Source organism: Euleptes europaea, chromosome 10 (assembly GCF_029931775.1).
Source record: "Euleptes europaea isolate rEulEur1 chromosome 10, rEulEur1.hap1, whole genome shotgun sequence".
Taxonomy (NCBI): Eukaryota; Metazoa; Chordata; class Lepidosauria; order Squamata; family Sphaerodactylidae; genus Euleptes; species Euleptes europaea.
The window spans coordinates 63,419,191-63,445,901 of record NC_079321.1 but is presented as its reverse complement, the minus strand read 5'-3'; the positions used below and the strand labels follow the sequence as shown (position 1 = coordinate 63,445,901).

General features: G+C 43.5%; 1 protein-coding gene across 1 annotated transcript in view; it reads right to left on the bottom strand.

Annotated features, from left to right (window-relative positions):
• CRYBG1 (crystallin beta-gamma domain containing 1) overlaps positions 1-12,853 on the bottom strand; it is a 78,728-nt gene extending 65,875 nt beyond the window's left edge. Inside the window, exon 1 of the mRNA XM_056856677.1 lies at positions 12,724-12,853. Coding sequence (XP_056712655.1) covers positions 12,724-12,852 — 129 coding nt within the window. The 5' untranslated portion in view covers position 12,853. The remainder of the gene's footprint in view (positions 1-12,723) is intronic.
• Positions 12,854-26,711: the final 13,858 nt, after the last annotated feature.

Genomic DNA, 26,711 nt, shown 5'->3' with positions numbered 1-26,711 from the left:
CTCTTCAAACCGGGGGAATGGGAATAAAATGGCAAATGAGATTCAACGTGAGCAAGTGTAAAGTGATGCATATGGGGCAAATAATCCAAACCTCACATATACACTAATGGGATCTGAGCTGGCAGCAACAGGCCAAGAAAGGGACCTTGAGGTGGCAATGGACAGCTCGACGAAAATGTCAACCCAGAATGCAGCTGTTGTGAAAAAGGCAAATTCCATGCTGGCCATAATTAGAACAGAAATAAAGAATAAAACTGTGCTATCATACTGCCTTTCTACAAATCTATGATGAGACCACACTTGGAATATTGTGTACAGTTCTGGTCACTGCACCTGAAAATGGATACTGTAGAACTTGAACTTGAAAAAGGTTATAGTAGGGCTGTTTAGCCTAGAAAAATGGTGAGTAAAGGGAGACATGTATAGCGGGGAGAGAGTGGACAGGGAGAAACTCACCACCCTCTCCCATAATACTAGAACCCAGGGTCATGCACTGAAGCTGAAAGGTGGAAGATTCAAGTCAGATAAAAGGAGATTCGGGACAGATAAAACTGTGGAATGTGGTTATGGCCAGCTTGGAAGGATGAGGTCCTGGGCCACCAACCTGGCAGGCTTTAAAAGGGGAGTGGACAAATCCATGCATGACTGGGCTACTAATCATGATGGATATCTACTCCCTCCAGTACCGGGGGTAGTATGCCTCTTTAAATCAGTTACTGGGGAGCACAGACTGCTGTTACAGTCTTCCTGTTTGTGGGCTTCCAGGAGATAGCTGGTTGGTCAGTGTGTGAGTAGAATGCTGGACTTAGATTCAACATGGCTCTTATGGTCCATTCTACTTGAAATTTTGGGGTTGTTTAAAGGACAGTCACCAGCAGCTCTGCTGCAATTTTGGTGCATGTACCTTCAAAAACACACACACACCCCCCGTGAAAATTTCCCCACAGGGAATAACGGACCTGAAAAATCTGTCCCCCCTCAAACCCCGTATCCAAATACCACATCAGGATTTGAATTTGGGAATATCAGGAATACCAATATTTTCCAGGTCTAATATACCCGATCTGGGAAAAAAAATGTTTTTTTGTTTGTTTGTTTGTTTTTTGCACACCTCTAGTTCTAGACTTGCTGGGGAAATTAAAAACCGAAAGGTCTCCAGGTTCTAACGTCATACACCTGAGAGTTCTTAGGGAACTCAAATGTGAGATAGTTGATCTACTAACCTGTCTATGTAAACTATCACTAAATTCAGCTGCTGTACCAGAAGATTGGAGAGTAGCAAATGTTACTCCAGTTTTTAAAAAGGGGTCCAGAGGGGAACCAAGAAATTACAGTCCAGTCAGCCAATATTTGTCCCAGGCAAATTAAAAGAAACTGTAATCCAAGTTAGAATTATGAGACTCATAGAGGACAAAGCATGCTGAGGGAAAATCAGTATGGCTTTTGCTAAGGGAAGTCCCACCTCATCCCCCTTTTGGAGTTTTTTCGAGAACGTGAACAAGCATGTAGATAATGGTGACCCAGTAGACATTATATACTTGGACTTTCAAAAGGCTTTTGGTAAGGTACCTAATTAAAGACTCCTGAGTAAACTTAGCAGTCATGGGATAAGAGGACGAGTTCTCTTATGGATTAAAAACTGGTTAAACTGCAGGAAGCAAAGATTAGGAATAAACAGACAGTTCTAACAATGGAGGAAGTAAGCAGTGCGGTCCCACAAGGATCTGTATTGGGGCCAGTACTATTTAATTTGTTCATATAAGATCTGGAACTATGGGTGAGTAGTGCAGTGTTCACACTTGCGGATGACACAAAATTATTCAGGATGGTAAAAATCAAGGATGATTGTGAAGAGCTCTGGGAAGATCTTCATAAAATGAGTGAGTGGGCAACAACGTGGCAAATGAAGTTCAGTGTTGGTGAGTGTAAGGTGATGCACATTGGGACCAAAAATCCCAATTTCAGGTATAGGCTAATGGGGTCTGAACTTGCTGAGACTGAGAGAGGAAAAGATCTTGTGGTTGTAGTAAATAGCTCAATGAAAATGTCGATCCAGTGTGCTGCAGCCGTAAAAAAGGGAAACTCTATATTAGGAATTATTAGGAAAGGGATTGAAAATAAAACAGCCAATATTAAAATGTCCCTGTATAGATCTATGGTGTAGCCTCATTTGGAATACTGTGTACAGTTCTGGTCACCATACCTCCAAAACAACATCGCAGAGCAGGAAAAAGTACAGAAGAGTGATGGGGGTGGGTTGGAGCACCTTCACTATAAGGAAAGGCTGAACAGTCTGGGACTTTTCAGTTTAGGAAAGACAACTAAGAGGGGGGATATGTTAGAGGTTTTTAAAATAATGCATGGAGCAGAGAGTTGACAAAGAGAAATTTTTCTCCGTCTCCCAAAATACTTGAACTTGAAGATATCCTATGAAGCTGATGGGCAGTAGATTAACATAAGAAAGGCCCTGCTGGATCAGACCAAGGCCCATCAAGTCCAGCAGTCTGTTCACACAGTGGCCAACCAGGTGCCTGTAGGAAGCCACTAGCAAGACGAGTGCAGCAGCACCATCCTGCCTGTGTTCCCCCGCACCCAAATAATAGGCATGCTCCTCTGATACTAGAGAAAATAGGTATGCAGCATGACTAGTATCCATTCTAACTAACAGCCATGAATATCCCTCTCCTCCATGAATATGTCCACTCCCCTCTTAAAGCCCTCCAAGCTGGCAGCCATCACCACATCCTGGGGCAGGGAGTTCCACAATTTAACTATGCGTTGTGTGAAAAAATACTTCCTTTTATCTGTTTTTAGTCTCTCACCCTCCAGCTTTAGCAGATGACCCCGTGTTCTAGTATTATGGGAGAGGGAGAAAAACCTCTCCCTGTCCACTCTCTCCAAACCATGCATAATTTTATAGACCTCTATCATGTCTCCCCTCAGCCGCCTTCTTTCCAAGCTAGCATGGACAAAAGGAAATACTTCTTTACACAGTGATCAAAATGTGGAATTCGCTGCCAGAGGATGCAGTGATGGCCACAGGCATGTGTGTGTTAAGTGTCATCAAGTCGCTTCCGACTCATGGTAACCCTATGAATCAATGTCCTGCAAAACATCCTATCCTTAACAGCCTTGCTCAGATCTTGCAAATTGAGGGCCGTGGCTTCCTTTATAGAATCACTCCATCTCTTGTTGGGTCTTCTTGTTGTTTCTTCCTCTTTTTTGGCTGCCACAGGCATAAACAGCTTTAAAAGACAGATTAATGGAGGATAACTGTATCAGTGGCTACCAGTAGGGTTGCCAACCTCCAGGTACTACGGTAGCTGGAGATGTCCTGCTATTACAACTGATCTCCAGCCGATAGAGATCAGTTCACCTGGAGAAAATGGCCGCTTTGGCAATTGGACTCGATGGCATTCAAGTCCCTCCCCTCCCCAAACCCCGCCCTTCTCAGGCTCCGCCCCAAAAACCTCCCGCCAGTGGCAAACAGGGATCTGGCAACCCTAGCTACCAGCCATGGTGACTAAAGGGAACCTCCACATTCAGAGGCAGTCAACTTCTGAATCCCAGTGCAACATCAGGGCCTTGGCCTCTATGCCCTGTTGTTGGACCTCTTTCAAGGCAAGAGACATTAAGACATGGGTGGGGAACCTTTTTCCTGCCAAGGGCCATTTGCACATTTATAACATCATTCGGGGGCCATACCAGGTGTAGATCTCCCGGTGGGGGGAAGAGGCTAGGGTTGCCTGGTCCCCGGCCACCACCTGGAGGTTGGCAACCCCAGGGGAGGCCACGCAGAGAAGGCCTGGAGGGCTCCCCCTGTCCTCCCCCCCCCAGGCGGGAGGGCAGCCAGCAGTGGGCCCAAGCAAACGAGGCGCCAGGGAGGCACAGCCCACGGTCGATCGGCAAGGAAGGAAAACAGAGAAAGAGGGAAAGGGAGAGAAAGAGAAAGAAATGGAAAGAGGGGGAGAAAGAAAAGGAAGGAAGGAGACAGACAAAGAAAGGAGACAGAAAGAGAGGGAGAGAGAAAAGCCTTCCTCCCCTCCACAAAAAATGTCCTCGGGGGCCGCATACGGCACCCAGGCCTGAGGTTCCCCATCCCTGCATTAAGAGGTGGTTTGCTATTACCTGCCTACACATCATTCCTTGGAGGTCACCCATGTAAATACTAACCAGGGCCAACTCTGCTTAGTTTCTGAGATATGACATGTTCAAGCTAGCCTGGGGCTAGGTGCGGCAATGTGACCCTCGGATGCCAGCTTGGCTTCCTGCCGGAGTCCTGCTGGCGCAAGTCCTCGCACCATCATCCAGGAGGCGTTCCCGGGGCATCCCGGGGGCACAGCTGCTGGTAGACAGCCTCCTAACCCCTTTTAGCCCGGGAACACCCCCTTAAAAAACAGCGTTGCTGCACCAGCTTTTTGCTGGCGCAGCATCGCTGTTTTCAATAGGGCTCCCCCCCCAAGTTCTATTTTTTTTAAAGCCCTATTTCCCCTTGCTGCAGCAGCGAAACCTCTTTGGAGGTGCCATGGCACAGTCCATGGCCAATGCAGCTCTCAGGAATGGGCCGTTAGTTTTGAAAACCATATTTGAGGGGGGGAGTAATTTTGTATAATAAGAAAATGCCTGTTTGTAGCAATATTTATTGCACTCAGCAATTGTTTTTCAGAGGCAAACAGAATCACCTTGGCACTGACAGGGTATTAATGCAGATGTTCAACAAAATTTATGGAATGTTGACGAACTACTTAACATTCTGATGAACAGGAAATGAAGCAAGATAAAGAGATGGCTGTAGATTGCACAATGCCTTAAGCAGCTCTTGCTCTTTCCTCAGACCCATCTGCTTCAATGAATGCACCATTATCTTTGCCAAGACACAATAAAATGGGTTTAGAGGACTGCCCTATCATGCCATTTTAAGACACAGCCAGGAGGCGTAAGGCCTTCCTGCAGTAAGTGACAATTGAAGCTGCTGTGGGGGAAAAGGCTGGGTCAGGGAGCAAGAATCTACAGCTGCTTGTTCCAGTATTCAGTCTAAATGTGATGGTTCCTGACAACTTCTGCATAGTTTAGTGAGGTCATCACAAGAAGCTACTGCCCAGTATCGGGCTTTAAGAGAAAACATGTCGTCTGAGCAATGAGTGAATGATTTTTTGTGGTAGATTTCTGGATAGAGGTGAGAGAATTGAAGTGGGACAATGGAATGACAGAGAAAATAATAGTCAAGGTGGCAGACAATCAAATGTGAAACACTATTTTCAGCAGCAGTTGAGAGGAAGGATCACCGGTTTGCAGTATTATACAGAGAGAAGTGATATCACTTAGCAATTTACTGAATAAGGGAAGTAGAGGAAAAGGAAAAACTAGGCATATCCCAGCTTTCGTAACCTGATCCATTATACAGTCTGAGACAGTGATGCAACATCAATGTGAAAATTTCAGGCACCTGAGATGTGGTGTTGGTTGGAGGAGAAAAATACTGGAACAGAGAAGTATAACCAGTGGCGTACTGGGTCTAACATATTGGTTGCCAGGAGACAAAGGGGGCCCACCCACAACTATAAGGCTATCACTTAATTTTTATAAGAAATACATAAAGTTTTCAAAAAATACATAAGTGGGAAAAAGGTACAATTAATATTTTTGTGAAATAAATGTATATTTTTAGTAATTACAGTACACATATATTGTACATATACCTGGCAGTATACTGTAGATACTAAATGTAGATACAGATTGTTATAATTGAATTTTTAAATTATTATTTTTAATTTTAAATAAATGGTGGATATTTTAAAATAGTTTGCTTGTACTGAACATTTTACACATTAATAGGTAGTTCAAAAGCATATTTCATGCAGTCCAGTATATTAAGAGCAATAGTTTGAATTCACTAGATGATTGTGCAAATCTGTCAATAATTGCTTCTGCAATCCAATTCATCTAACAATTCCTTTTCAATGGATAGCAACATGTATGATTCCATGTTCTCCTCAGACAGTGAATTTCTTAGCCTTGTCTTTATGATCTTTAGCTTTGAAAATGTCCTCTCAGATTGGACTTGAGTAACTGATAGTGTGCAGATGACTTCTCTCAGATTGGAGTCCTCTCAGATTGGACTTGAGTAACTGATAGTGTGCAGGTGACTTTATAAAGTTCATAAAGGTTATCATATGCCTTGTTATGTTGTCTGATGTTTAAGGGGGCCCCACTTCATCAGGGGCCCACAGGGCCCACTTGCCACTGGGCAAGCTGACACCCTGGCCAGTCAGCCACTGAGTATAACTTGCTATTATCAGCATGGGGTGGACAGCCTCATGGTGGGGCCTTTTTGGGATCTCATCTTCAAACTGCAGAGATCAGTTCCCATGGAGAAAATGGCAGCTTTGGAGGATGCACTCTGTGGCATTATACCCCACTGAGGTTGCTCCTTTCCCCAAACTCCAGCCTCTCCAAGCTCCACCCCCAAATCTCTGGGAATCTTCCTAGGGTTGGCAACCTTAAGCTTGGTACGCCAAGCCATGGGATTTGATGACTTAATCCAGGAATAAACACAGGGTTTAAACAGTTACGGCTGGGAACGTCTACTGAATCATTCTGAATCATAGGTAGTGCATTAGTTCTCAGTGTATCAGGCAGATAAATGGTAATGAACTAATTTATTGTGTAACAGGAATAGCAAGTGCTGCTCAAGATAAGCAATGTTGCAGCAACCATGTTGGTTTTGCAGAAGTCAATTTACTGGCTTTTGCTGTCCTTGCACTGTTCCTGATAAAATGCCAGTTGCAATTAAAGCTCTGTGTCATAATCAAATTCAGGTGTATGAGAAGAAGAGATAACATTTATCCAAGTAGAATCAGATGTCTCACCAGGAAGGGCACAACAGACCTGGCCCATTTTTATTGCTGCAGTGGACACAATAGCCTTAGAAGTCTGCTACCTTACAGCATAATTTACCACCAAATAATAAGAAACCCTGATGGAGACACACCAGGGAAGGGCAGCTCCTATTCTCATTACCTATGGATGGAAGAGATGAGCAACTAGTAGATGCATTACAAGATTCTGCTGGGAGGTACGAGAAGCTTAAGGCCAAACACTACACTCTAGAACAGGGGTGGAGAACCTCAGGCCCGGGGGCCGTATGCGGCCCCCGAGGACATTTTTTGTGGCCCTCGGGAGCTCCGGGGCCCTGCTGCAGAGGCGGGGCGCAGGGTGGCCCTCCCAGAAAGTGTTCTTGGTGCCATGGCTTACAGCGGTGCCGCGGCGCCCTTTTTTTGGGGGGGACCTCCTCTCGCCGACTGTCGGCTGTTGAGCAGCGAGAGGGAGGGGGAAAGAGGCTGGTGGATCCCGGCGGCAGAGCATGCATGCAGGAGCCGATCGGGCTTCAGGGGGGCCCTTTTGTGGACTCTGGGGAGGAGAGGGCATGGAGACTGGGCCCGGTCACGAGTGGCTCTGTGCGCCGCCGTGTGTGTGTGTGTGTGTGTGTGTGTGTGTGCAGGGGAGGCTGGGGCCCGGTTGCGCGGGGCCAGCGTGCGCGTGTGTGTGTGTGAGGGGGGGGAAGGCTTTTCTCTCTTTTCTTCCTCTTTTTCTGTCACTCTTTCTCCTTTCTCTCCCTCTCTTTCTCCCTCTTTTTCTGTCTCTTTCTTTGTCTCCCTCCGTCCTTTTCTTTGTCTCCCTTCGTCCTTCTCTTTCTTTCTCCCTCTCTCTCCATTTCTTTCTCCCTTTCTCCCTCCCTCCTCCTCTTTCTCTGTTTTCATTCCTCCCTTGCAGATCGACTGTGGGCTGCGCCCCCCTGGCACTTCGTTTGCTCGGGCCCACTGCTGGCTGCCCTTCCGCCTGGGAGGGGGAGTGGGGGCACCCTGCAGGCCTTCTCTGTGTGGCCTCCCCTGGGGCTGCCAACCTCCAGGTGGTGGCTGGAGACCTGGCAACCCTAGCCTCTTCCCCCCCACCAGGAGATCTACACCTGGTATGGCCCCTGAATGATGTCATAAATGTGCAAATGGCCCTTGGCAGGAAAAAGGTTCCCCACCCCTGCTCTAGAAGGAAGACATACAGCATAGCAAGAAGAACAGTCCTAGCGAAGATGAATAGAAGTCAGAGGTTGTATTGACTTGTCTACCCCAGGAAACTATCAACCAGCTACAAGTACAGCATTATGAAAGATGACTCCACGATCTTTATCACTTCAGCACAGGATTAGACTGAAAGTGGATATCATGCTCAAGTACAGAAAAACAATAAATACCCTTCTTACATTTAAACAAAGTGTAATGTTGAATTTATAAAGTAGTGAGTACTATTAAATCCCATTATTGCATCCCTATTTGCATTATCATCAGAGTGCTACAGATACCGCTACTGATTGGGTACCAATTAACTCAGCGTCTAAGGGAGAGTGGATCTGAGAAATGTGGTCAGCAAAGAACCATGCAAACACATCACAGCTAAATGCCAAATCACAAACATTTAGAGGCTCACTCCTGGGAGCTGTCAACTGCCTCATTGATCTAAACCAGTGGTTCCCAACCTTTTTTTGACCAGGGACCACTAGGACTTTTTTGTTCGGTGCAGGGACCCCAAGGTTCAAAATAAAAATTCCGAGAATTTGAAAATAAACTTTAATCATAACAGAAAGTTAAACATTAAACTTAGAATAATATTTGAATATATTTTTTATAATAGAGAACTTTTAATTGTAAATCAATGTGATTTTTGAGCTTGCATCCTTTTTACAAGCTGGGCAATTCTGGGGCTAATACTGTTGCTCAGAGCTACACGAATATCATCACTTGCTTCCAATCGATTTCTTGTTGTGTTCTTAATTATAAGCAAAGCAGAAAACCCTTGTTCGCATAAATAAGTTGTGGAGAAGAGCATAAGATATCGCAAGGCGAATCCCCGAACTGTAGGATATGAAATTACTTTTTTACACCAGAACTCTTCAAGAGAAACTGATTCAAACGCATCCTTACAGTGCCTATCATTTTGGAATTCAATGAGCTCTTCCTGGATTTCTTCTGCAACCTCTTCAACAGCAATACCAAAAGGATTGCGAATCAGCTTTTGGGTATCTTTTGATTCTGTCTGGTTATATTCTGGGAAGTAACGGTGGAATTCATCGACCAGCATTTGCAGATGACTTCTGATGTTGTCTTGTATATTTGCGGTGATCATGTCAACTTTACTATCATCGACCAGTGCTTTTAATGTCACAAACGCAGAATAATTGTTTTCGCCTACCCATAACTGAAGTTTGCAAATAAAGGCACGCAGTTTATCTTCAAACGTAAAAATGTTTCCCACACCTGCTAAATTTATGTTTCCAGAACCTTGTAACTGTAAGTTTAGTTTATTCAAATGTGAGAAAATATCCACGAGATAAGCCAAATGCATCTGACTTTTCAAATCAGAAAACAGCTCTAGTAAATCTTTAATTTTCTTCTCGGCTAGAAACAGCTCAACCTCTTTTCTTAGTTCAAATAACCTTCCCAGCATATTGCCTTTCGATAGCCAATGAACTTTGGTGTGGAAAAGAAGAGTCTCATGATCAAAGTCCATTTCAGTGCACAGTTTTTTTTAAAAAGGCGTGTATTTAAGGCGCTGCTTTTAATAACATTGACCACTTTTATGGCCATTTCCATGGTATTAACAAGGCTTTTAGGAAGAGTCTTGGAAGCTAACGCCTGACAATGTATGATACAATGAGTTGTTATTGCTGAAGGATTCTTCTGTTTTATTAATGTTGCTAGACCGGAGCGTGATCCTAACATGGCTGGAGCGCCATTCGTACAGAAGCCGGCGAGCTTTTCCCACATAATGCTATGTTTCTCAAAATACTCCGCTATTATATTCATGACGTCGATACCTTTTGACGTCGTTTCCAGTTTCCGTGAAATCAATAATTCCTCTTTAATAATGTTGTAGTCGTCTAAAAAGCGGACAAATACGAGCAACTGACTGCAATTAGAAACGTCTGTCAATTCATCACACTGCAAAGCGAAACATGGCGAATTTTTTATTTTCGAAACAAGCTGCTCCTCGATGTCCTTTGACATAATTTCAATTCAAGCTTTTACCGTGTTGTTTGATAGAGATATTTCTTGTATTTTCTTTTTTGCTTCCAACCCTAAAACCTCTTTGACAGCTATCATCAAACAAGGTTTGACGAGTGTTTCTCCTATTGTGTGTGGTTGTGTGAGGCTCGCTTGCACCCTCCCCCGGCCTCCCCACCCCCGCATGTTCCTTACTTGTCGCGCGCCGCTCCCGTGAGTCACCACCGCATGCCACAGCGCTCTGTGCCCATGAGCCGCCACCATGCCGCCCGCGTAAATATTAATTTATTATGGGTTTATAACTTTGTTTGCGGACCCCTGGTTTAGTTCTCGTGGACCCCTGGTTGGGAACCAGTGATCTAAACAATTGCAATGAGGCAGTTTTAAAACCTGCTCGTTGCTGTATACGTATTACATTAATTTTTACCATATGTTTGTTATGGTTGCTAATATCAGGTTTCCTAACTTTTGCCTTCTTAAACAGACATGGGTCTCCTCCTACTTCTATTGGGGCCAGTCATTGGAATGGGTGCTGGGAGAAGTAGACTGTTGGATGACCTAAAAAGAAGTGTGATGGGGGTATTCAGGGGGATAGGCCAGCCAAGACACAATGGTGTTTTATGCACGGTCACTTTAACTTCCTTTATCCCCCGTTTCAGCCAGGATCAAATTTTTCGGTATGCATGATATCTCATTCCTTGGAAGCTCAACACTGTTTCAACTAAAACAAACCCGGCTTTTCCCATCCCTGGCCCAAATTAAACCATTCATCCTGGCTCATTCCGGAGTCACAGAGCATGCATACTCCGTTCTCGGGTTGAGCTTCCCTGCGCCATCACGCCCCACCCTTTTCCAACCCCCTCCTCAAAGCAGCATGCCAATGGTTAAACAGGGAAAACAGAAGATTGGCTTCTCACACAGCCAGTCACAAAGCAGTGTGTAAAGAGGCGGGGATTAAAGTGCTTCCTGCTACCTCGGAGCTCTTTCTGAGCAAAAGGCTTTTTAAAAAATGAGTCTTGGATTCCACCCCCCCCCCTTCTTTCAGGTAGCTCCGCTTTTTGGGTTTTGTTCTTAAAATGCTTTTTTTATGTGGCAGTTGGGTTTGGGGGGAAGGAAATCTTCTCTCACGGGTTGCACGGGTTAAAGGGGTGGGACTTGATTTGAGCTTGGGAGACTGTTTTTCTGTATTCATGGTTCAATTAGCACACAGTTTCATCCCTGATCATTCAAGCCAATGCATACAGTTTCCCCCAATCCGGGCTACTTTAATGTGCGATGAACCCAGGTCCAAGCAGGGAGATTCAACCCACGCATAAAAGACCAATGTATTCTATACAACAGTAATGAACTCAATGGTGATTCAAAAAAGGTACCATCTGATACCATTGCCCCCCGTTGATGCTACCACCTCTCACCCACCCCAGTCTCTACCATTTATCACCATACCCTCCCCGGAGCTACCATTCCTTATCTCCTATTTCCCCAGTGTGGCAATTCCCAACGGGGCTTCCCCAATGTAGCTAACCCAGGACACTGACCCAAGCCACACACTTAAAGATGGCCAGGGAATGAGGAGGGAAGAAGTGTTCTGCTCCAGCTTCTGGGCAGTGATGGAACTAGTGACTGCATCACCAACTAACCCCTCCCCCCCCAAAGAAAATCTTCCATGAGCCTGATCTGATTTTAGAGCCATCCATGAATGTAATGAGTTTGGAAGAACTCTCAAGGGAGAAGGAAGGGCTATTATAGCATGGTCTATATACTGGATCAAGGTGTAGGATTGCTACCTTTGACAATCCCCATAAAAATGCAGGAGTTCTGCAGTTTCAGTATTAGAAACTTTTATATCTATACACATATCTCATTTCATTAAAGTGATGTAAAAAATTTAGCAAACTGTTTTCTAGGGTTCCAAAAAAGTTGCCAAAGATGGCTCATCTTTACATTTCATTTTTCCAACCAAACTAAATGGCCAGTTTCTAACCTGTGATTTACTGCTGCTTGTGGGAAAGCCAGATGCTTTTAAAATAGGTTACAACAAGAAAGGGCATTGCTCAATGTTGTCTGCCAGCACAGTTCTCACACTAGAAAAAAAAACAATTAGTATCCTCCTCTATACTATCTTGCTGGCGTGACTTACTACTTATATCAATATGGTGAATAATATGGCTGGAGAAACTGAACGGAAGGAATAGTTTCATCAAAATTCTGTTTAGCCTAGCAGACAAAATCAGGTTAATTTAGTTTCACTGATCTTGGCCTGAGGCTTGAGTTAATATAATTTATCCCATCTTAGCCTAATCAGTAAAAGCATAACTTTTGAGAGAAATCTGTGTACTAAGGCATTTGTTTTAAAATTGGATGATCCACTTCTAAAGCTAAATTGTTTCTGTACCTATAGTTGTTATGTCAATAAAGGTACCTGAACTTAAAAAAACAAACCACTACCTATAGTAAGCCTACTCTTTCTATTTCTGTACCTTATACATATTTTATGGATCCACATGCTTTGAGGTGAAAATGCATGCACAGAACCTTGATATATGGCTTCTTTGTTTCTGACCAAAATTTCCACATTCTATGTGGCTCTTCTTATGCACCATGCAGGACAGAGTCCCATCTTTAACACCATGTCACTGACTTTTAAGTGTGTTTAGTTTCCACTTACCTTTCTGAATGATGATGGCAATGTAGCTGTAGATATTGAATCCATTGAGATAGCAAAAGGAAACTGTGACTCCTGTGATGGAACTGGGGATGGCTGATTTGCCTGGACACCAAACTGTGCGTCAGGCATGTCAAAATATCTGAAAAATACAAGAAAGGAACTGTGTTAACCATAGAGACAGTGTTGGGACTGTTAACACTGAAACTTTATTAGATACTATTAGGATAACACTTGAAAACATAGAAAACAAAGCTAAACAGTAGTAACCAATGAAGTACATAATAAAATCCTCTGCCTGTTGAATCCGTGTACCAGCGACGCTCCTCATCTCAAGCTCTTGTTGCCTTCCCACAAAGAAGGCTGGACAGCAAAAGCCCATCTCAGGCTTTTTTGTGGCTTCCCAGATGCTCTGGAATGGGCTACCCCTGGAGGTGAAGACTATTTCTTCCCTGCTGGTTTTTTAGGAGACCTGTTAAAACCATTCTGTTTTAAAGAGTTTTCTGCTGGTTTTCATTTTGATGTCTTTATATGGCAATTTGCGGATATTTTAATGATGTAGATGGTGTTAAAGTTGTGTTACCTATTTATCATGTGGAGAGGTTTAATAGTATACTATCAACCACATTACGCAAAGTTTGTAGGGAAAGACGTGTTAGAAATATTTTAAATAAATACATAGATGTAATTAGAGAGTAATTGTATGCCAATAATTAGACAGACAGAAAAACTGCATTAACCTGCGGGAATTTTCTGGTCTTATAAATATTATATTGGTAAGAGACCAAAGGAAGATGCAAATGAGCGTGCAGGAGACGAACAACTTCCAAAAAGCATTGTAACTGAATCAGCAGCTGTTTTCTTTCAGTTATCTGAATTTTTTGTTTTAGTTCTTGTTTATGGTTCTTGTAGTTCCCTTTTGCTCTCAAGTCACAGCTGTGTCACTAAAGCTGAAATCTGGCCAATTCTGAAAGATGTTTTCGAGTTTCTGCTGAATTACTTGCATATGCCCTATAGCTGCGAAGTTATTAATAATTTAGTCTGGGACACAGCTCAAACAACAGCTCAGAGTACCATTTAATGAGAGGGTAGTTACTCCATATTTTAGTAAGACTATCTGTATCTCAGGTTATTATGACATACAGGTTTCAAAACCACACAGCAAATACTTTTAAAATATGCTACTTTAACACACTTTAACACTGAGTGTATTGAAAACTGGTATTCAAAACATGCTAATTCCCACCACCCACCACCCCCAACCAACTGAAATCTGAAATTGTGCTCTTGCAGACCTATGCTAGCCAAGGAGCCTTTCGCTTCTGTCCATATGAATAGTTCTGCACACTTCATTTATTTTCATGTCTTCAGTACATGCTGGTTCCTGGCATAACTTATATTTATCTGAAAACTTCCAAGACTGTAGCACAATCATTTCCTGCTTTGGCTTCTTTTCCTTTGACAACCATCTTTCTGTCTTCTTTATATTTTTTATTAGTTTTGTATTCTAAAGTTTCAACAGGGAAATTGTATCATTAAGTACATGCAGCAAATGGAACAGAACAGCTTTCACCTGTGAGCAGATGCTGGTCTGACTACAGGAACGAAACAATGCTGCTGGCCCAGAGCACATTCAAGCCAACGTACATATAGAATTCTTGCATGAATTAACTTCCTCATTCATTCACTTCAGTGCATATATGGAGCCTCTCTGTGCTTGTGGCGCTGTTCCCTCTGTTGAAGAGAAGCTCCCCTTGATAACAGAGAATTTCACATGCACGCTGCTGCTCCAGTGCCGGCAAAGAAGCACTGAATTGGGAGATTATTTTATCATTCACTCATGCATTGACTGTGGTTCAAAGCTCCATTTTCTTCCGTAAGAGAAGATGCTCCAGGCTAACATTAGATAGTTGAGAGCCTTAGATGATGATACTGGCAAATCCCTGGTCTCCCAAATGTGAATTATTTCATGGAAAGCTGCAGTAGGAGCTAACCAGTGGAGTCCTCAAGGGTTCATTTTCTCATATCGTCAACATTTATATGAGGCCACCTAGTAAGATTATCAGGAGCATTGGTATTAGCTGTCACCAGTAAGTGTATGTCACACAGTTCTAAGGTCTCTGTTGTTATTGTTGTAGACCAGTGACCTGAAGCTATAGTCAAGTTGTACTCAAGTAGGGAAGGGGGCAAGCTGCCGGTAAATCCAGACACAATGGAGGTTCTGCTGGTTAGGAAGGATGATGCTTTGCATGGGGCTTGATCTGCCTATTTTAGATGAAGTAGGATCGTCATTAGGAGATCATAGCCTTTGAGGGAAACGGGAAGAGCAGGTTGGCACCATTACTATTAGAGTTGCCAACCTCCAGGCGGCAGCTGAAGATAGCCCGCTATTACAACTGATCTCCAGGTGACAGAGATTAGTTCGCCTGGAGAAAATGGACGCTTTAGAAGGTGGACTCTATGGCATTATGCCCCATTGAAGTCCCTCCCCAAGCCCTGCTCTCCTGAGGCTCCACCCCCCAAATCTCCATGTATTTTCCAACCTGGAGCTGGCAACCCTAGTTACTATGAGCACCTTCTTTCAGTAACATTGACCTCAGAAGTGCTCTCTCCATCTCAATTCACGTAACCTAGTCATGTTGGTCCATGCTACAGTAACCCCTAGGTTGGACAGCTGTAACACATTTTCAATGGGGTTGCCCTTAAAAATACAGTGTAAGCTTCAATTAGTGCGGAATGTGGCTGCTCATCTTTTATCTGGGGCAAACCACTTTTAACACATATTTTGAAATACCTACACTGGCTGCCTGTTTGCTTCAGGGTTCAATTTAAGTTTCTGGTGCTCACCTCCATGACCTGGAATCTACATAACTTAAGGGCTGCATCTCCCTATATGAGCTACACAAACTAATCACACAACCAGTTGCTGCCCATGTATGGAGCTCTCTTAGGAATCTGTGTGATCCCACTGTTCATTCTCTTGCATTCTTGATTGTTTGGATGGATATTACAGAACACTTTGCAAGGAGTCACAGTGACACTAGCGTTGTTAACTTTCTGGAGGGTTTACAAAGCCTTCCTGTGGCCTTTTATGCATGGGAAAGACCCGGCGTTCCCCCCACCCCAAATTTGGGCAATTATCAGGCGATTGCAAGTGGGAAGGATGCAATTCACTGCAAACATGGGAACATGATGATATAGGGGAACGGGGTGGGGAGTGTTTTCATTCTCCACTCATCCTCCCTAAAAGTTTCCACCACCACCACCACCACCCCAACTTCAAGGAGAGGGAAAATCTTGTTGCCTTCTAACTCAAATTGCCCAAATGGGGGGGGGGGAGTGCCCGGTGATAAATCCGCCTGGCTCTGCTCAATCCCCGAGGTCTGAAATGGAAAACACTCACTGTGAAACTGCCCAAAGATGATACGTATAAGGGGAGGGCAGCAAATCAGCCTGGCTGTTCGATCCCTGAGGTCTGAAACTGACAATACTCACTGCGAAACTGCCCAAATAAGCAGCCTCATAGTATTCCAGCTTCAAGGGGAAGGGTTGGGTGAGGGTTGGGAAGGATAAGTGGGAGGAGTGAGAATGTGAGCATGGGGAGACAAACCTGAAGTAAACCTATGTAAACCTACGCACAGGAGAAGCAACAGAGCTGGTCTCGACGCAGGTGTTAACTTTGCAGTTAAACAGCATCCTGAAAACTTGGGGAAAATGTGGGGGGCAGCAAAATGAGTTCTGTAGGTCTGAAAAAAAGTGCATAATGAAAACTAAGCCCCAAAGAAGTTGGGGGGGGGTGAACGCAAGGGAAACAACCCATGCACAAAAGGACTGTGTTAGAAGAATTTCAGTTACAGATTCCTTATGGGAGTGAAAATCTTTTCTAATCAGAAGTCTTATATGCCCTTGCGAATTTAGTACCTTAATTGAAACACGCTTAGTGTAGATTTTAATGTTTGTACACCACATTGCTTTTTTGTTGTGGTCTTGAATTTTCAGAGATGGGCAAGATATAAACATTTGAATAAACAACATTTTGAAATGCTGTTTAACATGCATATAAATCATCTGGAGAGACTGTCTGGAATCACATCATCAATTACGCCCAGTTCTACTTTTCTTTTTCTTCCGATTCAGGCAAGACACAAAGATTTCTTGAACAGGAGTCCAGATAAATTCAGTCCAGATAAGGCAGAAATATTTGTGGTGATCCAGATGTTGGGGTATGCCTTTTAAAAATATATCTTCCTTGACTATTACAAGTACCAATTCACATTATACTGTTTGAGATCAGGGCTATGCCATATGAGGATAAGGGGCTTCAGCATTCCTCCCTCCTCATTTGCCTGACCTGAAGCAGTCCTGAGGAGCCACCTGAGGCTGTTTCAAATGGAGAAAAAGTGGCAGGGGGAGACTGGAGCCCCTTCTCCTCACACACCATAGTTAGGGTTGACAACCTCCAGGTGGTGGCTGGAGATCTCCCACTACTACATCTGATCTCCAGGTAACAGAGATCAGTTCACCTGGAGGAAATGGCCATTTTGGAAGGTGGACTCTATGGCATTATACCACATTGAAGTCCCTCCCCTCCTCAACCCATCTCCTTAGGCTCCACCCCCCAAAATCTCCACATATTCCAACCCGGAGCTGGCAACCCTAACCATGATTCTAATCTAGATCAGACCTAAGCATACCTGGGAACTGAATTCCCTGCATGGAACTTCAGGCACACATTGTGTCTGCCATATGTCTATAATGTGGAATTTGTATTACAGTCACCCAGCCCTCATATTCACAGCTTGGGAATTCTTTACCCAGCACTGCTTTCCATGTACAAGAGGTATCTGGGGAAAGGAATGCATTTGGACAGTTGTGTCCTTTTTGAATGACAAGGACTCAGCCACTCTCGTGAATGCCTTTCCAGACAAGAGCAAGAGTCCACTAGCACCTTAAAGACTAACAAAGAAGAAGTGAGCTGTGGCTCACTCATACCCTGCCAGAAAATATTTTTGTTAGTTTTTAAGGTGCTACTGGACTCTTGCTCTTTTCTACTACTGCAGACAGACTAACACGGCTACCCACTGTGAATTATTTCCAGACAAGATTACTATAGTGCGTTCTACTTGGGAAGATCCTAAAGAATGTTCAGAAATTCCAGCTAGTACAAAATGGAGCAAATTATGGGTCAGGACTGGAAATTTAGAGTACAACTTTGTACTGCTGACTGATTTGTACCTGTTACCAGTTTATCTGTGTCCAGAATCTAAGGTGCTGGTTTTAAATTTAAAAGCTCCAAATGCCTGGGCTATTTTAAGAGTGCTTAATCTTCTATAACCTCTCTTTGTGCTTTTGCTCAGATTTTCAAATTAAGCTCTGCTCTGGATTTCATCATGTGCAAACAGGGCTGCTTTACCCAATGGAAAAAAGCAACAATTGCTCCAGGCCCACAAACATCAGGGGCCCAATGTCAGGCCTGTAATAATGTCCCTCCTCCACTCTAAGCAACAGCAGTTCTACTACCTCTCACTACATGCCACAGCTTGCAGGACCAAGAGTTATAATTAAGTGAGATGCGGGAGGTATCTGCCTCAAGGGTGTTTATTGGGGTGGGGGGTTGTATTGGCAATCAGCTTCCCACCCATCACTTCCAGCCGGCTCCTGCTGTTCCCTCCTGTGCAGGAGCATGGCCAGTTCCTATTCTCAGGTGGCAGAGCTGATCCTGCTTCAGTGAGAATGAACACAGAAATCTGTGACTCTCAGGCAGTGGCAGAGCTGCCCCTGAAAGCCTGAGAGAGAGGCTGCATCCAGTCCTTTTAATCTCACTCCCCGTCCCACTGGGAATGGTCAGATGATCTACCGAGCTGGGACTTCTCTGCAGCTTCATCTCAAGAATCTGTATGTCTCCAGGCTAGAATGCTCAGTGCATAAGCAACTGCCTTTTTTCCTATGTATAGAGTTGTGCTTTGCATTTCACCATAAGGAGTGGTTTCTTTCATGGAATATGAAATAGTACAAGCTACTTCTCTACATTTGCATATATCTTCTTATTTATTCTTCTTCTGCTAGACATAAACTGCCATGTGTAGGACACGGCTCCCCAAATCCCAATTAGCTTCTACACACAAATAGGACAGCATAAATATGAGGTTAGGCATGAGAGGGTAGACGGCTGTCTATTGGAATCATGGAAAACAAGACGAGTCCTGATTATAGTGAGTGGCGCATTGAAATTTTTAGTATTAGTATAGCAATCTCTTAAAAACAAAAATAAGCAATGGGCCCACCAATGCCTAAATGCAACTGTATGTACTGCCCAAAGCTACACATGTTAACTTGTGTGTAAGACCTACTGAGTAAAATAACTTTTCCACTCAAGTAATTATGCAAAAGTCTGTACCCTTAGAAAAGCCAGGTTAGTGGCCATAAGAAGGCCTTCTTTCCAATGGATATACTCTCGTTACAGAAATCTCTTCTTAGAGAGACCTTCTTGGTCGCTTTGTTTCTCAAAGTTAGGAAGTTAACTAAAAGCTTCTTTTTAACGAAAGCATAGGTAACTGCTTCCAGTAGCAGCCAGCGGACTCTGCTAGTTCATATCTACTATTTTAATAAATAGGGGAATCTCATCCCCTGGCTGAATCTCCTCCACTTTCCCTCCTTCCCAGGTTGCCACCAGCATCCCCAGAGCTTTCAGAGCATGGCAATAAGCAGAAATGTCATCCCACAGTATTTCATCACATCTACCCAGAATCCTGGATGTGACATCAGTTCATTAGGCAACACCCTGGCAGTTCCTGAAAACTGCATAGTATTTGCCATGGAGACAGCTATGGAAACATAAAGAAAGTCCCATCCAGGATTTCAGGCAGATGTGTCATCACACATCAACAGACATCATTTCCAGTCCTAATCAACCAGTTTAATGAAGATCCTGGGTAAAGACTCCTCTGGTTGACATTTGGCATGCAGTTTTGCTGACAGTCTTTGGAAGGTTGCTTTTCCTTTGGACAACAAAGCAATTTATTAGGGAAGCTGAATTAAAAAAAACTAATGTAGAGTGGTTTGAAGTTAACAGTGCAATAATTCAGGGCTAACTGAGCTGCAAGTATAGTACATTTAGAATTTATGGAACTAACAGCTATAGTCTAACTTGCTGGGCCATGAATATTAACCACCACCCCAAAAAACTCCTCTCTTTCTTGGCTATTTTTCAGAAGAACATGGTAGGCAAAAATATTAATTGTGCAGCTCCCTCCACAACCACCATTGTGGGGGGAGGGAGGGAGGCTAATTTTTTCTCCCTTCCTCATAATATTGAGGAGATAATTTTTTCCCCTGCCTCATAATATTGAAACCCGGGGGTACCCAGTGAAGTTTATATCAACTTCTGTAGATTCAAGATGGATAAAATTTAATCATTTTACTCAGCAAATCATTAAACCATGGAATTCCTTCCCAGTAGACATAGTAATGGCCACAAATATAGATAGCTAAAAGTGGATTAGACAGATTCATGGAAGATATTAGCCACATTTACTTAAAAACAACAACACTCCATGGCCAGAGGCAATAAACTTCTGAATATCAGTGCCAGGAGGCAACATCAGTGAAAGGCCTTGGCCTCTATTCCTCTTTGCTGATCCTCCAGTTAGATTATTGTAATATCCTCTGCATGGGTCTTCCCTTGAAGATCACTTGGAAACTCTGGCTGGAACAAAATGCCATACCTCAATTAATAACAGGAGCTATGCATATTACACTTATTCTGCTATCGCTCCTTTGGTTACCAGTGAGTTTCTGGGTTGAATTCAAGGTAGTGATTATCACCTGCAAAGCCCTAAGTGTAGGACCATATCTCCCAAAATACTCTGCTGCAAAGCTCCGCTTATTGGAATAAAGCCTTCTGAATATGCCATCCTGCCAACAGGTACATTCAACAGCTGCCCGTACCCAAGTGTGGGGCTCCTACCTGGTGTCATGACCTGCCTGATGTGATTACCAAGGCGCCTACATTTTTATCATCCCACCGAACCTGCAAAATGGAACCATCCAAAAGGGCATTCTTAGAAAGCGAGTAAAGTTATAGTTAATTAGTTTGAGGAATTTAAGGCAGTCTTCGCTGTGCTTTTTGTTGTTGTTGCACTGTTCTTTAATTTTGTATTCCAGCTATATTAATCTGTTTTATTGCGTGCCATGTTTCACTGCATTGTTCTCTAATCTTGTAATTTTCATTTTACTGTCTGAATCATATTGCATTTTTTTAAAGATGTTCTCTAATTTTAGTAGGTGAATGTAATTGGTCTTACTGTACTGTTTTCAGCTTTAATCAGCCTTGAGTTTCAGTGAGAAAGGCGTACTATAAATGAAGTAAATGAACAAACTGCTTGGCTACCCTGTGACAAAGGGATGCTGGACGAGATGGACCACTGGCCTGATTCAGCAAGCCTCTTCTTATGAGGGGCAATGCTTCACCATGTAGCTAAATATGATTGGTTACATTTGTGATGTCATCATGCCAGCTGAATGATCTGAGTTCAAGTAGCCAGCAAGAACAATATGCAGGCTGGGGGAAAATGGTCCTGAAACAGCCAATTGGGGGGTACAAACCAGCAGATATAAAAGCAACAAAAAGGGGATTTGCGCAAAAATAATTCCAGTCTTGTGAAAAGACAGAGAAGCAGAACCATAAGTATAAATAGCAACGTGATTTAAGTTTGGGGGGAACTCTGCCACCTAGTGGATTGATTACACGGTAAGAATATTTTGAGTCTGTAAAAGAAAACTTTCAAAAATGGACCGTGTTCACAATATTCTGGTATGGAAGTTTCTGAATCATACAGAAGACGATTCCTCAGCCTCTATGTTTTTAAAATGTACTTTAGAATAACATTTTGTTGTTCCTGAATGGGGGCTTGGGCATGGTTAAGGCCCAGTTTAAACCTTGTGTGTAGAATTTCTCTTCATCATTATCATATTGCAATGTACAACATATAACAAGTGACAACTTGTCAGTAACCTAGGCAACCAGATAAGGGTAGGTACTGTTTACGTGCATGGTTGAAGTGACACAATGGAGGAAGTGAGAGAAAAGAACTCTACTGAAAAAGATAAGGAGCCCCGTGTCAGCACCTGGAACAAATGAGGATGAGTCTGGTCGGCTGCAAGAAGGTCCAGATGCAACACAGAAAGACAAGGGGAAACAGTCTGAAGCCGAGAGCGGGACAGCCTGCCACCCTTCTTGAGACAAGTTCAACTATGAAAGGAAAGACACATCAATCTTCATCACTCACAAGAGGAGTACAGAACTACTGCACCGCCTCCATCCAAGCAAGACAGAAGATCAAACTCACCAAATTGTAGATAAATTCTAACTTCATTCTGACATTACCAGATCTCCCTCTCCCTCTTACCTTTTCTCTCTCTCTCTCTCTCTTTGTGTGTGTGTGTCTGTGTAATGTGCTGTCAAGTCGCAGCCGACTTATGGCGACCCCTTTTGGGGTTTTCATGGCAAGAGACTAACAGAGGTGGTTTGCCAGTGCCTTCCTCTGCACAGCAACCCTGGTATTCCTTGGTGGTCTCCCATCCAAATACTAACCAGGGCTGACCCTGCTTAGCTTCTGAGATCTGATGAGATCAGGCTAGCCTGGGCCATCCAGGTCAGGGCCCTTTTCTCTCTACTCCCCCTTAATTCATGCATCTTGTATTTTGTGCAGAAAGGCTATGGGGGGGGGGCTTTCTTTACTGATGTGTACTGCTTTGGAAGATAATTGTCTAAAAAGCAGGATAAGAATATAACAAACAAACACATTGTTCTTCTTGCTGCTGTGTCATGTCTCAAAACTGCCATACTTATGAACTGAGAGCCCGATCCTAAGACCTGGGTTCCAACTAGATTTGATTAATATCAGCTTAAGAAGATGGTAGGAGATCCATGAATTAAACCTGCATGGGAACTCAGTGCTGCACAGGTATGGGGGAAAGAGTTTAAATCTTCCACCCATGCCTTCTTTTGTGAGTCATCTGGGCCCACACACTGATATTATGCCTTTAAAGGAGAAAACTAGACTGGCATCCATGTTGCTCGATTTTTCTTTTTTTTTTTTAAGCTCTAGATTATTGCTGGGGGCATGTGATGGTTTCAGTTAGCAAAATCATGCTTCAGTGAAATGGTTAAACTACTTCCCCCTTCCCTGTGGGTCCCAATCCAAATCATGGTCTACTTTAATTCACATATATTTATTTATTTGATTCATTTTATTCTATCCCACCCTTTCCCCACCAAAAGGAAAGCCCTTGGGAAAATTTGGTTACAGATCTCCCATCATCTCTTCTGTTTACATCCTAGTACAGAAGTGCTTACAGCATTGACTCAGGATTACATAACAACAGAAGGCAGCGTTCCTAATGGATAACTAAATTTATAGGGGGGTTAGGGTGTAACAGGAATGTGCCATTTCACAATTAAGGCCCTAAAGAGCAAATGGTTTATCTTGAGCTAACAGACCTTAGCTTATGCTCTTGTGCATTAATGTCAGAGGAATTCAGTCAGACGTGCTGATATAAGGAAATGCCAGAGAGGTTAATTTTCTGTAAGTGCCCCAGTCTAGCAAGAAGAATGCACAAGCAAACACAGATTTCATTTCCAGGAACACAAAACAACACCGTGGCTGTGGGTGCACTGGGAGAAGAGGGGAAGCTGCATCCAACACCCAGACAGTATATGTGTACATGGGACACAGTACAGACAGACAGACGGCTAGTGCTTTGCACTTTGCCACTATTGCATGATCATAATGGCTTGGGAGATAAAGAAAGTATCCTCAAGTAAACAGCAGGCTGTGGAGAAACCTTTCTAGGTTGGTTTCTGTGTTCTAACATTTCATTCTAAATATTGGTTACATACACTTTATGTCAAATATCAAATGATATCACAAGATTGGAAATATGTTTGAATCCAAGCATTAGACCACTAATGGTTATTTCTTTTCCTATTATTTTATTTGGCAGGTAGGAAGTAAATATAATGTTTACATCACTTTCCGAGCATTCCTGAGGGGGGGCAGTCCTTTTAGGAGGGGGCATAACCTCGCCGCCAGCATAAGTGCGTGTAATTACGCATCAGGACGCACTTACGCTGGTGGCGAGGGCAGTTCTGCCGGCACCCGAGCGCCGCGGAGCCGCGCCTCACCCCGCGCAGGCCACAGCGGAGAATTGCCGTGCCGGAGTGGGGGGGTGTTCCCGGGGCAGGGAGCCGCCAGTCGGTGGCTTCCTGTCCTTGTTCGCCTCTTTACGCCAGCGTCGGGAACAGCGTTGTTGCGCCTGCTTTTTAGCAGTATCTTCCTCATTTGGTCTGAAATTTTAACAAGGGGCATAAGGTTTCAGACAAATCCTCTTAAAATTTCTGGCCTAGGATGCATCATATAACTTCAAAATACAGGTTTTTGTTGATTACAAGTCACATTTCCTCAATCAATTAAATATTTATTTACTTACATTATTTATAGTCCACCTTTCTCTCAGGGATGCAAGGAGAATTACACAAAGTACGCTAGTGCAATCAACAAAATGGGACAGTCAGAAAACAGTGAATTTGGATTGTAGAAGTCTGGAATCACCAGAAAGAATGCATAGCATTACTAAGCAGTGAACAAATTACATAGTAGGATCCTACTTACAGTAAGCTACACATAGCAGTATAGACCACAGTCCCTATTCATTTATTCAAATAAGTTTATGAACCATTTTGACAGTTCAACTCTATTACCTGTGCAGAAAAGGCCTCCTGAATAATTCAGTTTTGCATAGTTTGTGGAAAGCTAGGATAGTGGGAGCATTCCTGACCTCCTCGGCTTTTGGTTGCAATACAGACCTCTTCTTTGATTACAATTCTTTACATCTTTGTTTCTGAAGCTTCCACTGATATCTCAACTATTTGAGACGCAGAATGGCAAAGGAGAAAAGTGCCCACTTTGTATTTACAAGAAGTGAACCAAGCAGGTTCTCCTCTCATATTGTTTATTGGAGGACAGTTTGGCCACTGGGTGGCACACCACCCATTTGCAAAGCACGACTGGATAAAAATTCATGAACAATCCTCTGCAATTGCCACAAAAAGATCAGGGCAATTCCAGACAGTCGGTTTGGTGTATGCCTTTATGCTTGCTGGGAGTCAGTGATTCTGTTTCGAGCTGTCATCTTTTCCTTATACTTAAGTCACAGTATTTTTCCTAAGTACTGTGCTGGTTGGGCAAAAGTAACTTTTCCTTAACCAGCAATTCAAATATGATTGTTGAGTGTTGTGTAAAATGTGATGTATAAGAGTATAAGTAATATTTATTTATTTAAAATATTTTATGCCACCTTTCCACCCAACTGGGGTCCACAGGGCGCTGAACATAAAAACATTAAAACGTTTTAACAATTAAAAATATAGTTAAAATTATAAAATTCAATTTAAAACACATTTACAAACAATACTAGAAGAGGGATCAATAACTGTTATTAGGATATGCCAGACAAAACAAAAAAAGTCTTCACCTGCTGGCAAAAGACACCTATAGAGGGAAACAGACAAATCTCCCTGGGGAGGGACTTCTAAAGTTTTGGTGCCATGACATTGAAGGCCCTTTCTCGGGTTCCCAGCTGCTTAGCCTCAGCTGGCAGGCGCAACTGATGCAGGGCTTCTGAGGATGACTGGAGTGAATGGGTAGGTTCATATGGGAGAAGGAGATGGTTAAGGTATGTTGGTCCTAGGCCGTACAAAGCTTTAAAGGTCAATACCAGCACTTTGAATTGAGCCCAGAAGCAAATTGGAAGCCAGTATAGGTGGAACATGACTGGAGTTGTATAGTCCCTACAACCCACTCTAGTCAACAAGTTGTCTGCAACATTTTGTACCAGCTGTAGCTTCTGGACAGTCTTCAAGGGCAGCCCCATGCAGAGTGCATTGCAGTAATCTAATGTAGTTACCAGGGGCATGCACCACAGTGGCAAGATCTTTTCTGGCTAGAAAGGGCTGCAGCTGGCTTACCAGCCAAAGCTGCTGAAAAGCATCCCTGGCTACTGCTGCAACCTTTTCTAACAGGAGGCCCGGGTCCAGGAGTGCCCCAAGCTACAAACCTGCTCCTTTAGGGGAAGTGCAACCTCATCCAGAACAGGCGATAACCCATTTCCCAGGTCAGACCTTCCCCTCACCAGTAAGGTAAAGGTCCCCTGTGCTAGCACCGGATCATTCCTGACCCATGGGGTGACGTCACATCCCGACGTTTTCTAGGCAGACTTTGTTCATGGGGTGGTTTGCCAGTGCCTTCCCCAGTCATCTTCCCTTTACCCCCAGCAAGCTGGGTCCTCATTTTACCAACCTCAGAAGGATGGAAGGCTGAGTCAACCTTGAGCCGGCTACCTGAAATCAACTTCTGTTGGGATCAAACTCAGGTCGTGAGCAGAGCTTGGACTGCAGTACTGCAGCTTACCACTCTGCGCCACGGGGCTCTTCTCCCCTCACCAGTAGCACCTTCATATTGTTTGGATTATGTTTCAGATTGTTAGCCCTCATCCATTCCAAAACTGCCTCCAATACCTGTTCATAGTTTCCACAGCTACAAACATTACTGCAACATTACTAGTGGTGAGTGACCCCCATTCTATCCCATCATTGTGAACATTAAAGCCCTGTGTCATATGTGTGAGTGGGAAGGAGAGAAATGATTGAGGCACTGAAATGTAGAGAGGGAGCAGAACTAAGTTGAACTCCACTGTAGACACCTTCAGCCTAATGTTGGCACAGAGCTGCAATCCATATGAACATTATGCACACAGATCCTGTTCAGGTGGTCTGGATTTGTGAGCTTTCCTCGCACAGGGAGAAGAGCCTTTGCATGTACTGTTCATATGCATTACAGCTGTTGATTACGTTGTGGTAAACATGCATATGTGATGTATACTGGGCAAGCATGCTCAATCCTGGACAGGGTCAGCACACTTGACTCTCTTCT